This window comes from Metopolophium dirhodum, chromosome 4 (genome assembly GCF_019925205.1).
Source record: "Metopolophium dirhodum isolate CAU chromosome 4, ASM1992520v1, whole genome shotgun sequence".
NCBI classification, from domain to species: Eukaryota; Metazoa; Arthropoda; class Insecta; order Hemiptera; family Aphididae; genus Metopolophium; species Metopolophium dirhodum.
Window position 1 is genome coordinate 39,181,824 of NC_083563.1, and position 15,169 is coordinate 39,196,992.

Here is a 15,169-nt window from a genome sequence, read left to right on the forward strand (position 1 = left end):
CTCAGAGAATAAATCATTCACGTGAAATCTCCCGCATATTGATAATGTATAATATTATAATAGGTATTATAATAAAATGTTGTCGGTCTTTCAATAAATTACTCAAAATGTTTGATAGCTTAGATTCGCGCTCACCTCCCTCGAGCTTTGAGTTATCATGATGTTTTACTCTACATGCCAATTATAAAGGCAGGAGATATGTATCTATAAATATTTTTTTAATTATTATTTTAACGAAAATCGTTCTATTTTGAATCCCCTGTGATTTTAACAATATGATAATTTAATAATAATTATGCGTTCTGTTTGGGTTTATTTTCTTATATTACGAATATCACTTACTTGCAAATGTTATTTTTGGTTCGAAAACATTTGAAAATATAAATCGACCATTGAAAGTTTACCGCAAATATATAAAATACATTTTAGGCCTTTAACGTTTATTTAGTACTTGAATTATATTGATTCAGTTTTATCGTGACCAGCCTACGGGAAAGATTCGGTGCAGGTGTATTATGGTTTTAAATGAAAGTTGACAGTTTTGTGGACAATAATTTTACTCGGAGTATCTTCCGCAGGTTAAACGTCAATAAATTCTTCGGAACGGGTCTTTGACTCTCAGTGACAATGAAAATCCGTTTTATGCGCAAGTTGAACAGTAGATAGATACCTATGTATATTATGTATAACCTATTAACCTATATAATACTTTCAAAAGGATTTTCATCCGTGTATCAGACAAAAAGGACATTTTTTGTTGCGGGTAACTTTTAAATATAACGACCTCCTAGTCATTACTGTGAAATTGGCTAGTTCTATTTTCTTTTTTGATACTCAACCAATGTTTTTGTTGTCTTTGACTGAAAACCAAAGCGTGAAATTCATATATGAATGCGCCCTAAATGCGTCGTTCCGTGATCGTGCTTTTTAAAAACGTTATTTAAATTTTTGAAATTCTATTGCAATAGTGTAAATAAACGCAAGACTTATCACCTAAAACCTGATTTAATTGTTTAATGTTTTATTTAAAGTTATTAAGAAATATACTTTAAATTGTATAAATTGTAACTTATCATAATATTATTATATTATTTATTTTTAAAGTCATATGTCCAATCATCTTAGAACTGATAACTATAGATAAAATATTCAATCGATAAATAGGGCTACTAGAAACTTTTAAATCTCATCAGCTCTTCTGCTCGAGTAAATTAAAACTGTCGAAACAAGCAAAGAAGCACAATATTATAGCTGAAGAAAGCGTTCTACGATGCCAGCTCAATAAATATTTACCTACATAATGAATAAAACATCGGTGTTCTCTGCAGTCAAATTCGAAATTTAAAAATAAATTTGTAACGCCACAGAACACTGCTTAAACGTGGTATAAAATCTAAATATTTAAAAATTTAGTCTTTAAGTACCTATAAAGTATTTAAAATCATAATTTAAATAAACTCATTAACAAAAACAATGGTGGTGAAGTGCTTAGTAAATCACCATGCATATTTAATAATTTGGCACAGTTTTTTTACTTATACAATTTGAATTAAAATGTATTCCAGACATAGAAATAATATAAAAATGTAGTTCACATAACAATTCCTACCAGTACTTGGGTACTTGTACTCAGAACACGTTTAGTGACTGAATGGAAACACCGCGCTACACCAAGCCGAATATATATATTATACACACACTCATAATATTATTGTTATTAAAGTAATTTAATTTACTATTAGACATGAGTACAATATCACAAAATAAATTAAATTTCATCTATTCTGTGGTAATACAGTAGAGTGAATAAATGTTGTAAACAAATTATCAAAAACTAGTTGTGCGTGAAAATTCCTGTTTATCCTTATTTTTTTTTTTTGTTTTTCTTGATGCTTTTGAAAACTACTGGGATTTTAAATTTTGACTACCCCTCGAAAGTAACAACTTTTAAAAGTAGAAGTACGAAGTCATAAGATTCTTTCTAGCCTTCTAGGTATTAAAAGACATATTTTAGGGAAACAGACAGAGAAAAAAACCTTACAAATCAATAAATTCATCGCTCCACTCGGATCCTAAAAACAAAAGTCAAAACCAATTTTCAAACAATTTATTGGCGACACATTTGGCTCATATATAATTATGCCTACTGGCTTTATATTTGGGTGTGATTATGACTTGTTGTAGTCAATGTTACGATAAATGGTTGCTAGCTGTAGGTGCCTGATAATAATATCATATACCTAGTTTACTTTCGGCTTTGATGATCAGTGTTGATTTAATTTTATGCCACGAGATCGGGGTATTTATGAAACACCGTTTTACATTGTTTGCTTCACGCTAAAGATTTTAACGATAATGTTTTAGCCAATCTCGGTAATTATTACAGCGAGAGCCCGAATGAAAAAAATGAGCCGCCAGGATTTTCAGACCTATTGAATTTCTTTTTAAAAGATGCAAAGAAGATATAATCCCTTTGTATCGTATTGTTTTTTTTTTTTTTTTGTATCCAAAAAAAAAAAAAAACTTACGGAAATGCCTTGATTTTTATTTTTATGTGGCGCATTATATTTTCACGTCTGTGTATATTTTGTATAGTGACAAAAGCTCGCGAAAAACCCATTAAAACATTTTATAAATGGTTTAAGCGCACGCTCGCGCGTGTGTGTGTGTTTATACCGTAAATTTTTTTTTCTCCCGTCAATATATAAATATATATATATTTTGACGTACGCGTAAACGACACGGCGTATTGTGCCTTTGGGAAAATTACTTCGGAATTGGATTTATTTCGATTGTCCCGCCGATGATGATAGATATTATAATATATATATATATATACGATAAATTTAATATTATCGTTCACACCTATAAAACGTTCGCTATAGCATAACGTAATATTATTTTCTTATCCGACAAGGCCGCCAACTCGGTCGTATGAATTATTGGGACACGTCATATTATATTCATACCGTTTTGGGTCTCATACAATGTGTATAATCTATACCAGCTGACTGGCAGCACCATGCCACAATAATAATATGTGTACTTATGTACTCGAAAATAATTAATACCGTGGTAGTGTTGTGAGTGCTCGAAAATGTCACGTTTACACGAAAGCGGTTTATAGGTATTTTGTTTTAATATTCCGCAATGTCCAAACGAATTTTTTTTTTTTGAACTCAACTACCTCAACCGTGAATACCATAATAATATAATATGATATTATAAAATAAAAAATACACTATTCGGTCAATTAAATGGTTATAAGTAAAATTATTATATTTCGATAATTATTTTATATTTATGTTCGGGTAAGATCAAAGATATAATTTACATTCACTTGGTCGTTTTATGTGTATATATATATATATATGCTGCAGTGAAATGGCCACGGATATTTGTGCCCCGTTTTGACCTAATAACTGTTATAAGTTCATCCAAACTCATGGTTCATAGATTTTTTTTTTGTTTATAAAATTATAAATTATAAATAGAATATAACTTTGAAATGTTAATAAGTACTAAAAACGTATTAAAATAACTTTTCATATTTTTTTTCTTTTCATAATCTTTTGATGTTATTACTCATGACGAATTCATATTGCATAGACTTGATAAACTACTGAGGAATAATAATAACTTAAATACAAATTAAGTCATTTTTGGTACTCAAAATGATCTTATATAAAGCTCTGTTGAAAATGCTACAGTTATACTGACTGAATATGTCGATATTGGTGACATTAATATTATTATAATCGTAAAGACTTAAAATATGTATATTATGATCACACACCCCAAAATTTATGAAATAATGGTGAAATAGAAAAAGCGTTTAATTATTTTTTTTTTAAATACCTAATATATTTTTCTATATAATTTTATGTAAGTCAATTAGAGTTGAACATTTTTTAGTAAGCTACTTTGACTGTTTTATAAGATAAATATTAGTTATATTATTATAAAGTTCATCACATATCATCTGAATCGATATTAAACCTACCTCTTACTAAAATATTGTCTGTAATTGATCTAAACTCGTATTTGATTAATATTATTGATAACAGTATATGACAATTGACAAATTGACAGCTTGTATATTTTGATTATGAATTATGATGCATACAATATAGGTCATAATGTCATTGCTCTTTGTATTTATCTAAACGGTCGATATGGTGTATTATTTGCTTTATTATAATGATTATGTGCATAATAATTGTAAATCGTCTGAAGTTGGATTAGGAAAAATGTCATGCATTACTTAGTAATTATACCTACCTATTCCAAATAAACTTCTTAATGACAATGTTAGATGTTATGTTTTACGTATACAATTTTTATGTTGAATTACTTTTTTAAATTATGGTTTTAATACTGGTTCGTGTGTTTTTGTAAGTAAAATTACTTTTTTTTTTACCCAAGTGCTAGGTACCTACTGAGCTATACGCTACAACGTTCTGATATTCTATGACAACAAGAACACTTCAGTGTGTAGATAATGCACTAGACTACAACTACCTAGAGTGCATACATTACAATAGTGTACGGTGCTGACAACTGTTTTTTAAATTATTTTTCGTAAATGTACCAGCTTAACAAAACAATTTGATAACAGATTATAAAGAGAAAACATTAATATCATTATATTTCATTATTACATAAAACATTTATAATTGTTGTAAAACATATTATTTGTCATTAAAAATAATAAATTCAACGTTTGTTTTTCATACAAATATACAATTATGTTCTACTATACTATAGATAGTATTATTTTTAAGTCACTGATAACATATAAATCAAATTCTATACGTTATAAAATGTTATATGTTATATTTTTATTTATAATTTGTTATTTACACTTTTCTTTTTTACTATATTTTATGGAAACAATTCCATTGTATTCTTAAAGCAATTATTTTAGATTTGAACCAATTGTATATTAAACACAACTGTTTTACAAGTATCAAAACCAAATAAATAAAAGAACCGTCTTACTGTTTTTTTTCCTTGTAACAATCATTATTCAAATTAAAAATGTAGTCTAAATATATTTATTGTCAATTCACTTGACCTATAATATAAAACGCTTTCTTAATTTATTAAAAAGCGTAGTGAATATGGTAATGATTTTAAAATAACAATGTTCTTAAATGATTATGTATAAAAATCCTTCATGAAATTGTATTTTAATCGATTCAATATGTCTTAATTTTACGTGATACGATTTATTGTTATTTCAGTTAAGGCAGACTATACAATATCTTAAATTCACCAATTTAAATTTAAATTAATTTAATTTATAGCTGTCTTCATTTAATTTTATAATATTCTAACATTATAAATAATTACAATTTTTTATCGGAATAAAAATATAATTTTTTACCAAAAGTCATTGGTACAGAATTAGATACTTTTTAGGTACCTTTATAATCCACGCGTACACTATTTGAGAGACCAGGAGACCACAAAATAATATTTTATAGTTAATAGCTTAATAATAGATACAAATTTAATAACATGCTTACAGAGTGATTCAATAATCATGCTCACTCCCTATTTTCTTTAATCGTATAGTTATTATAGTTTATTTAAAATCCAATTTTTGGAATTTATAAATATATTAAGATACCACATTTGAAAATTCTTGAGATTTTTTGTACCTACTACTACTAAAAAATTATACATAAATCAAAAATGTAATACAATACTGCAGCACCTCTTAAAATCATAGCTTGTGTCGTGAGAGCGAGTTCGTATCACGTTAAGAATATAAAAACCTAAAAAACAATTTTATGTTCATAATAATAATATCCAATTTAATAGACAATACATTACAAAAATATACAATGTATGTAATATTGGATTTACATTTATTATATTTAAGCCATTTTTACAAATTGACTATACATTTTGAAATATTAATATTAATTACTTACATTTTTAAACCACAAAATCCAAATCGAACCCATTATCATAGACCTTATAACCCTTAGACCTAAGTACACAAAGTTAAGTAGGTTACTCAAAAACTACTAGTTTTCGAATTTTGATTTTGATACGTTAACATTTTCAGAAAAATTATCCGCTTAATGATTTTCAGTATAAAAAAGGGTTATTATATTTTTTTAAAACAGAAGTTTGTTTTTTTAAAGGGCACTCGGTAAGTAGCCCAAAGAATCTCAATAATATTTGAAGCATTTTTTTAAATAATTAAATTCGTATTTTGATAACTGCATTATTGAAGAAAAAAAAGAGTGTGTTAATGCTTGATTAACCATCCTGTATACATTTTACCTACATCACGAGTTATCTTCATAGATATAATATTATAACAAGTTATTACCTATATATTTTAACCAAAATTTTTATACCATTAAAAAAACGATATTTTATAGGTTTGTGCACGAAAATTGACGGTGAATGTTATACTATATACTGTTATATTATTAAATTATGCTCTGAATATGTAACAAACCGCGTAATAACTATTACATATTATACAATGCGTATTCGATTTTTCCTCAAACACGCCATGTTACAATATCTATTATGGGTACCTATGTAATATCAGTATGTGCTGAGTGTTTATAATTACGCTTTAAAGTATTGGTAAAGCATTAATTAAATTTTATATCAATGACAATAATGATTGCACAAAACAGTCTTGCGATTAATACAATTTGTATCCAATAAATTTGTATCCTGTTTCTTATTATAAGTAGGTACGTATGTGCCTATACTGCCAAAATATATGACGTGCTCCTCTGTAGTTACTAATCATTACCGATGCTTGTGCACTGTTCTCATATTGTTTTCGAGTAAATAGTTTTCATCGGATGAAGAATTATATTATAACGATAGAAACATAATATTATAATGTAATTACCTACGCTGGAGTACATTAAAATAAGATTTTATTATTTTATGATGAAAAAATTAACTAGATTATTCCGGGTTGTGACACGATATTAATATGTTCATGTTAATATACCGACTATTTTTGTTTTTGTATTATAATACACGTGTTACATTAACGGCTCGATTTGTTTCAGTCGCATTACATTTTATATCTTCATTAGACGATTATTATTATTTGAACACTGCAGACACTATTTTGTTTTGATTTTGAATAATAATATTTATTTCATAATCAACCACTTGGTTTCACTCGTATCAAATCCATATATTGGATATACAAGATAGGTACATTATAGTATATTATCATTACTCAATTACTAATCTAGAACAACTATTGGTAGGTACTTAAATTCCTAACTGTGTAATTATTATAATTTTGAATTCAAACGATTGTTCTGCATTCTTCACATCAGAACAGAGAGCATGGCGGAACAACAAGAACACGCACGATTACCAGAATTTCAAAAGTTGATTTAGGATAGGTAGAAGATTTTTTCGATAATTTTCTGTGGACACAATATGCGCCGCACGCCTTACCCTAGGGGTAAATAATAAGGGTTTCCATTTTCAATTATTAGATTACCGTATTCAATTGTTCACGTTCGAAATCCCTTTTAGGAAATTAAATTATTTATTATACCTATTTCGTATTCATGTACCGTAGTTCATCCTTATGTCGACCGCCGAAATTGCTCAATATTCTAATGATTGTAATCAAAGTATATATTCATGCATTATTGTGATTTGATTGATATTAATTATAACACGAGACACAATAATACATCATACAACTGTGCATATATTGTACACACAATTGAAAATGTAACGATTTCGTTATTACCGTATAAAACCGAATATTTCCTATCCAACGATTGTATTGTATTGGTTTCGAAAACATTTTTTAGGCAATAATTGTAACTTTCCCAGACACTTTGAAATATTGTTAATTATTAGTGTCATAATATTATAATAATGCGTTATACATAAAATAACTATTTTCGACTAATATGGACTTAACAATTAATTTTTGTATTCATCACTATAATAGATAGGTACATAAATGTACTTCTTTATTTATTGTTCAATTTTATAATTAATGTGCGATCATAAATATAATATAAAATAAGATATATCAAACAAATAATGTTTGTATACGACAAAGTATTATAGTAATATTATAATCTCATATCTCGTCATTTTAATAACAAGCGTTGGTCAAAATATTATATTGTTTCCGAGGCTATATAATACACAAACGTTGTTTTCATTAGAATAATTTGTTTTGAATTTTATAAAGCATGAGACAATGAAGAATGGAAAATTTAAAAATTACCTCTTAATTGAGACGAATTATCACGTTCTTTTCAGGACTAATTGCCATTTAACGACCTCTGGCTTAAAATATACTAGAAACCTTTCCGGGTCACGGACCCTTCAAAACACTTGGAGCGTTAGTGATTTTCTTTTCTTATACAGTAAATAACTGGATGTACATAATTCGCTCACTGATTGGTAACATTAAGAGTCCTGATTCTGTTGTGTTTCACTTAAGTTTTTACGTCTATTGGACGATTGATTACTATAATTTGCAGATTTTGAAGTATCCAAAAATTAGTATGATTAAAAACAAAATGTATACTTTTATTATAGGTGCATAATAGTTGGCACCTATTAGATTCTGAGCGAAGCGATGAATGTATTGATTTTACAATGATGTGTGTTTTTTTATTTTTTTTTTATTTTTTTTTTTTTTGTGTCTGTCATCACCTTTTAGGACAGTAAAAGTGCTTGGATTTTCTTCAACAGTAACTTCTCTGATAGGAAAGTGAATCTAGTTGGTACTTTGGGGGGTCAAAAGTAAAAATTTCCCAGTAGTTTTCAAAAGCGACGTGAAAAACAAAAGAAAAATTAAGGAAAAACGGGAATTTTTACGCAAAATCTGTTTTCGAGAAAATCGATTTTGGTTTTTGGTGTAACTCTAAAACAAATGATCGAAGGGACATGAAATTTTGACTGAATGTTTATATTAGCATTTTCTATACATCATAAAATTTTTAAAATATTTTGACTCTTTTTGAGCGGTTTACGGACATTGTGAGTTTCCAATTTTTTTAGTTTTTTTTTCTATAAATATCAATAAAAAAAATTTTGTTTGGTAAAAAAGCGTGAAAATTGAATATAAGAATCCTGATATATCATTCTAATAGCAGTTGAAAAATATTAAAAATACATACGCACAATTTTTTTTTGTAAGTCATTTATTTTTTAAGTGATTTTTTTTTGTGTATTGCACGCATAAATGCATATTCATTTCAGATTTTTTAGTGCATATACAAACACAGACTTTACTTACATTATTACACTTTATCTAAACATGATTTTGTATCAGCATTGAGCATTATATAAGTCAGGGTTAGTTATATTCAGAGAATTCTATATTTTCGGGTGGTTCGTCGTGGTCTCACCCAACTCAGATATTATATTGTATTTTTATATTCACACCGTCGTTTTGAATCTTATTCTTTTCAAAACGACCTTATTCTAAATTCTTATAACGTGTTAGTATGAAAAAAAATCCAATAAAATACATTAATTTTTAACGTACCTAGTCAACATTTTGCTTTAGTTTAAACGCGATATTACGATACGTAGTTTTCTTTATTCAGTATTTTTGGTTTTAATTTTAGATACATAGGTACGTGTATACGATATTTAGGTACATGCAATATATTGTTTTGTGCTTATAAAGTGTTTATGTTTTATTTTATAAAGTCAACGAACGAATAAAATAATACTCTGAGATTGCTTAAAATATTGAGTAAAGTTAAATAATAAAATAAATATAAAAACTGTGTCGATTTTTATATTGTGTGCATCGCTGTCTATCTGTGCATACTTTTTCTCAGCTATACAGTATGCACGTAGGTACTTTTATATTAGAAACGTATAAATAACTGTGGAACGTCTTCTTTAGAAGACACCTGATTTATTTGATGTGCACATATATAGATTTTTTAATTGCAAACGACCACATAATTCACACCAGATAAGATATTATCCAATCCGAGTTATCCAATAATACGTTTATGTAGAGGCCAGAGAAATTCGATTAGATTCAGCAAAGGAGCAAGCAGACATAATATTTTTAAATGGAAATGTAGTATTATTTTATACTGATACTCAATAATTGTAATATATATTCGGAAAAATCGTTTATAAATAACAATGACGTCGAAAATATTAATTATACTAAATATTATACAGTAGGTAGCATTTATTTTAAAATGTATGAACTTTAAATAGGATAAAACCATCTATATATAAACCATACATAATTAAATCTATTATATTCAACAATTTCGAGTGTATTTTTATGATTTACATGATTTGTGAGTAAAGTTTAATGCAACGTATAGGTATAGTTAACATATAATAACATTAAAAAAATGTAACATTTATAACATTTTTGCATCGAACTTGATATATTCCCAATATATAAAATAATAAGAACAAATATCTTGATGAATTGATATTTCTTAAAGTAAAATAAATTGTAAAACAACCTAACCAATTGTTGTAAAGCAATAAGCACAATAACTGAAGTCTGAAGAACAAGGTAAATAGTTATAAGATTATCGCACGTGTATTGAATTCTCTCTATGGTATAAAAAGTATTAGAGTTTTTCAGTGAATATTACAAATGATATAAATAACAATATTGAAACTTGAAAGTGAGCAAAAACCTCTGTACTTAAACAGCAAAAATAAAATTAAAATAATACACATTTTTACATTACATGTTCATATAATGTATTTTGTTTCCCAACAACCACTGTAAAGGGGGTTAAAAATAATAAGGGACGTTTACACTGTTTTTTTTTTTTCAAAATTAATAACTATTGCCGGGGCACTCGACTGGAAAATAGTATACGTCTGAGAGCTGTGTGCATCATAGTAATATCCGTTATACTATTCGCACTGAAATTTAACAATATTTCATTTACAGGGACGCCAATCAGAGCGGTGTCGCGCTGTGGGACTATGGCGGGCTGGACGGTTGGCCGTGGCAGGAGTACCGGATGAGGTACTCTCCCGAGGTGACAGTTTTGTTCTGCATCGCGTACGCAGCCGTGTTCGTGGTGGGCTTCGTGGGCAACATTTCTGTGGTGCTGGTCGTGTACAAGAACGTGAGGATGCAGTCATCGCCCACCAACATATTCATCGTCAACCTGGCCATTGCCGACCTGCTGGTCATCGTCGTCTGCGTGCCGTTCACGCTCATCGGCAGCATCACCACCGGTAAGCATGATTGCGCTTATCATGATATTATACCGCAGTGTGGTATACCGAAGAGATTAAAATATTCGTTACAAAAAAAAAAAAACACTCGCAAAGTCAAATGTCGAAGATTTTTTTCTGTTTTGATTGGTGACCATGACCGATACTAAACAAAAAAAAAATACATGATAATAAAAACAATATTATAGGTTTTTACATTATTTAATATAGATCGCTTGGCTCAAAATCTGGTAGTATGCCAGGCCAAGTTCAAGCAGCATGTCTGTGTATTTTGACATGAACCAATTCACTCGGTTTATTCACCCTCACACAGCATATTTTGCTTTCCTCGGAATTTGAAAACTAAAACACTGATTAAGCTGAAATAGCTTAGGAAAATGTAAGACATTGAACTGATAATATTAAGCCATTACAATGTGGGAGACATTAAAAAAAAGTTAGCCTATCAAAGTAGTTGTGATATCTAAGATTACTCTTTCTTCAGTCCATATCCTCACAACACTTCTGCATTCATACAAAATTGTTCTCTTTTATTCTTATTGCTTAATACTTGGCCAGTTTCCTGGCAATCTAACGAGTGAGTGATGGAAAAGAGAGAATTCATAAAAAAAAATGCATTAATCCTCTCTTAGAATTCAGCCTATCAATGTAGGGATATCTATAATGTGGCCAAGTTTGTTTAAGCCTCATTAAAAAAAAAACGTCGACAGCTGAAAATAAAATATCGTTCTTGCAGGGTATTTGTGCCAGGTGTAGACAATGTATAAAAAGATAATTCGAAAACTGGCCAAGTGTTAAGCAATAAAAGTAAATGAGCATTGTTGCAAACAATTTTCAATAAGTATTTTTTTACTATATTATCTACTTTTATATTATTTTAATGTAAGAACCGTTTTGGTTTTCTTGTTATCATTGTTATTATTATTATTAATATTGTTTTTTTTTTCTCTCTTCTCTTTTGTTTTTAATAATAAGTAATCTTGCTGTGATACGAGTTTTTACCTTAGTTTAGAGCAATTTCTAGTATTATGTCGCTATATTCATTTTTACCATGTATAACATCTTGTAACTAGAATAAAATAACTATCAATCAATAATTATTGCTCATGAAATAAGCAGTGGGTGTAGATTATTGGCTAAAGAAAGAGTAGACTAGTATAGTACTTTGTCATAATGTAGATATCATTACTTTGATAGCTGACTTTATTTGTTTTGTGGTCTTCAACATTTTAATGGACCCCGAAAATATTTCGAAAACATTTTTAATAATTATAAAAAAAAAAATTAGTCATGGTTGATAATTCGATGTATAAGTATATACAAATTATTATGTTTGGTATATATTTTAAGAATTAAAATTTTCATTATGTCCGTCCAGAAAAAAAAAACTTTCCATTTTTTTCATTCTATAATCCAAATAGATAATGGAACCGGCTGGTGATGGCACTCAGAACACATCAGTGACTAAAGCCAGACACCGTGCCGCACAAGCCATAGAATTATATTCCAAGCTTCTATTTTGGTGTTATATTGTTACATATTTTTTTATGAATATTGGTTAATAAAAAAAAAAGTTATGAAATACTTGAAACAAATGGAAAACAACTACAAAACCAATGCATATATTTTCGTTTTTATAAAATTGGATATTCATGAATAAATATTATAAATTTACAATGTCCTATACATTATTAGTTAAATATTTTTATCTATAAATACAACTGTTATTGAAAATGTATGACTGTTAAATTTATAACTTTACATAAGATTAGTTTTCATACATACAGCAACAACTTACAAAACGTCCAATTTAGTAGATTAGGTATTTTAATTTTAGTGCGTTCTCAATAAAATGGATAGTACAATGACTAGTTTTATTTTTATTTCAGAAATGGTGTTAAAAAAGAAGACTAATAAAACTCTACTTTAGTATTTTCACAATTTTCAATATAATATTTGTGTTTCATATTGAATTCCCAAGCGTATATTATTATAGATTTCCTGTTCAAATAACGATTTAATTTTATATTTTTAGGCTTCGAGTTTGCCAACTCTCAAAACATGAATTACGTTTATAACCCCCATAACAATGCCATTGGTTTCCTCGTCTAAATGTGCGCCATAAAATCTTCATTTCGGTTAAAAATGGTTTGCGTGTATATATTTCTTACCCCCGATTTCCAGTAATTTCACTTGGATCTAGATATTTCAAAACACGTGTACAAACTTACATTACTATTTACTTCCCTTAACCCAAATAAACCACACAATTCTTATTGAAACATTATGGACATACTTTGAAAGACGATAATAAAATAATATTACCAAATACAATGTTTATAGATCATATTCAAGAAAACAGTTTTTTTTTATTGTAATTTTACGTTTTCCGTAAATTGTCATCGTATTTATTCACGCTCCGGACGGCCATATATAAAATCAATTGTTTTTAGTTGTAACTTGCAATTTATCATTATTAAGTACAAACATAATATATTTATACAAAATTACTGATTATATATACCAATACAGTCAGTACAATTTGTTTTTTGATAGCGAACATCAATCGCCACGAACAATCATATATATCAGCAACAGCCATTAGAGTATGATACGTCAGGACATCGTACAAATGGCAAATTGCACATTTTAATATTAATATGAACTCACACTACCGATAACCTTTTCAAAAACTCACCTAATCTGACATTCAAACATTATCTCAAAAGTATTTTAAAAAATATAAAAATCGTTTAATAATTTTTGCAGGTATTTTTTTTTTATGGAGTTTAGCCAAATTGTTTGTCCCGTTTTTTTTTTTGTTTATTAAATAATATTATATGGTCACCCAAAGGCCTAAACAAATATATTTTTATATATTTTCTTTTATAACAGATAGCGTTGATAATAATTTAAATTAGGTAACTATTGTATATATGAAATAAACACGAGTATTACAATCAGTGGCTACTGAATCCGACAACAGAAAATGATAACGAACAGTTGTGAAACATTCGAGTAAATAAATAATGTGAATACGCGATTACTTATTATATTTTAAATTATCGCGAATTTGTTGTACCTATATTTCAATATCAGTTCGATTTCAATCAGACATTACGAATATTATGTTATAATGATATGTTTTCAGCAATGAGTTTATAAGATTATATATTATTTTCACTGTGCACCGCTGTCGAGATTATGTGGACCCACTGAGGGTACTCGTAATATTTGTGAAATCGATTTGAAACGATGCATCGGCATAACGTAGGTGGTCAAGTGAAATCAAAATCGATGTATTAATCATGCGGCGCTGCTTGGCACTCAGCGACTGGTACGTTTTTACTTTTTGATAACGTCCAGAGTCGTTCGGTTGTTAAACGATTGAAAACTCAAAGTTCAAAAAGATTTTGCTCCTGACAAAAGAAAAACGAATGCACTCGAGAGCGACTTTGCGGCAAAATTGCCATATAATTTAATTGGTTATCAAACGATTAACCATGTCGAAGAGTACGTAAGTTTGAAGCGGTTGCATAGTATTATTGTCCTGATGCAAAATAAATGCATCTATTTTTCTGTTTACGTAAAATTGTGTAAGATTATTACATACATAAATGATTTTTTTTATTGTTTACCACACTTTCAATCATTCGTATACAAAGACGAGGTAATTTTGAAAAATGTAGTGAATTTTTAGTTTTCTTCAGTTTTCTATGTACAATGTTGTCTCAGCCGTTTGTCAGCTTCATAATCAACCAAAATAGATAAAAACTGTTTATTGATTAATTCAGAAGCCTTTCATAATGACATACCTCGCAAACCTTAAGCCGACTATACAGGCACAATTTGGGCGGGATCAGCACCCCCAGTTTTGAAATTAGTATTCTTATAATCTATGTTATTTGTGGACTAACTGAAAAAATAAAGTGCCTTACTCGCTTCA

General features: G+C 28.4%; 1 protein-coding gene across 1 annotated transcript in view; it reads left to right on the forward strand.

Annotated features, from left to right (window-relative positions):
• Positions 1–15,169, forward strand: part of LOC132942739 (neuropeptide SIFamide receptor-like) — a 59,622-nt gene that overhangs the window by 6,205 nt on the left and 38,248 nt on the right. The window contains exon 2 of the mRNA XM_061011369.1: positions 10,931–11,223. Within this exon, the coding sequence (XP_060867352.1) occupies positions 10,931–11,223 (293 nt within the window). The remainder of the gene's footprint in view (positions 1–10,930; positions 11,224–15,169) is intronic.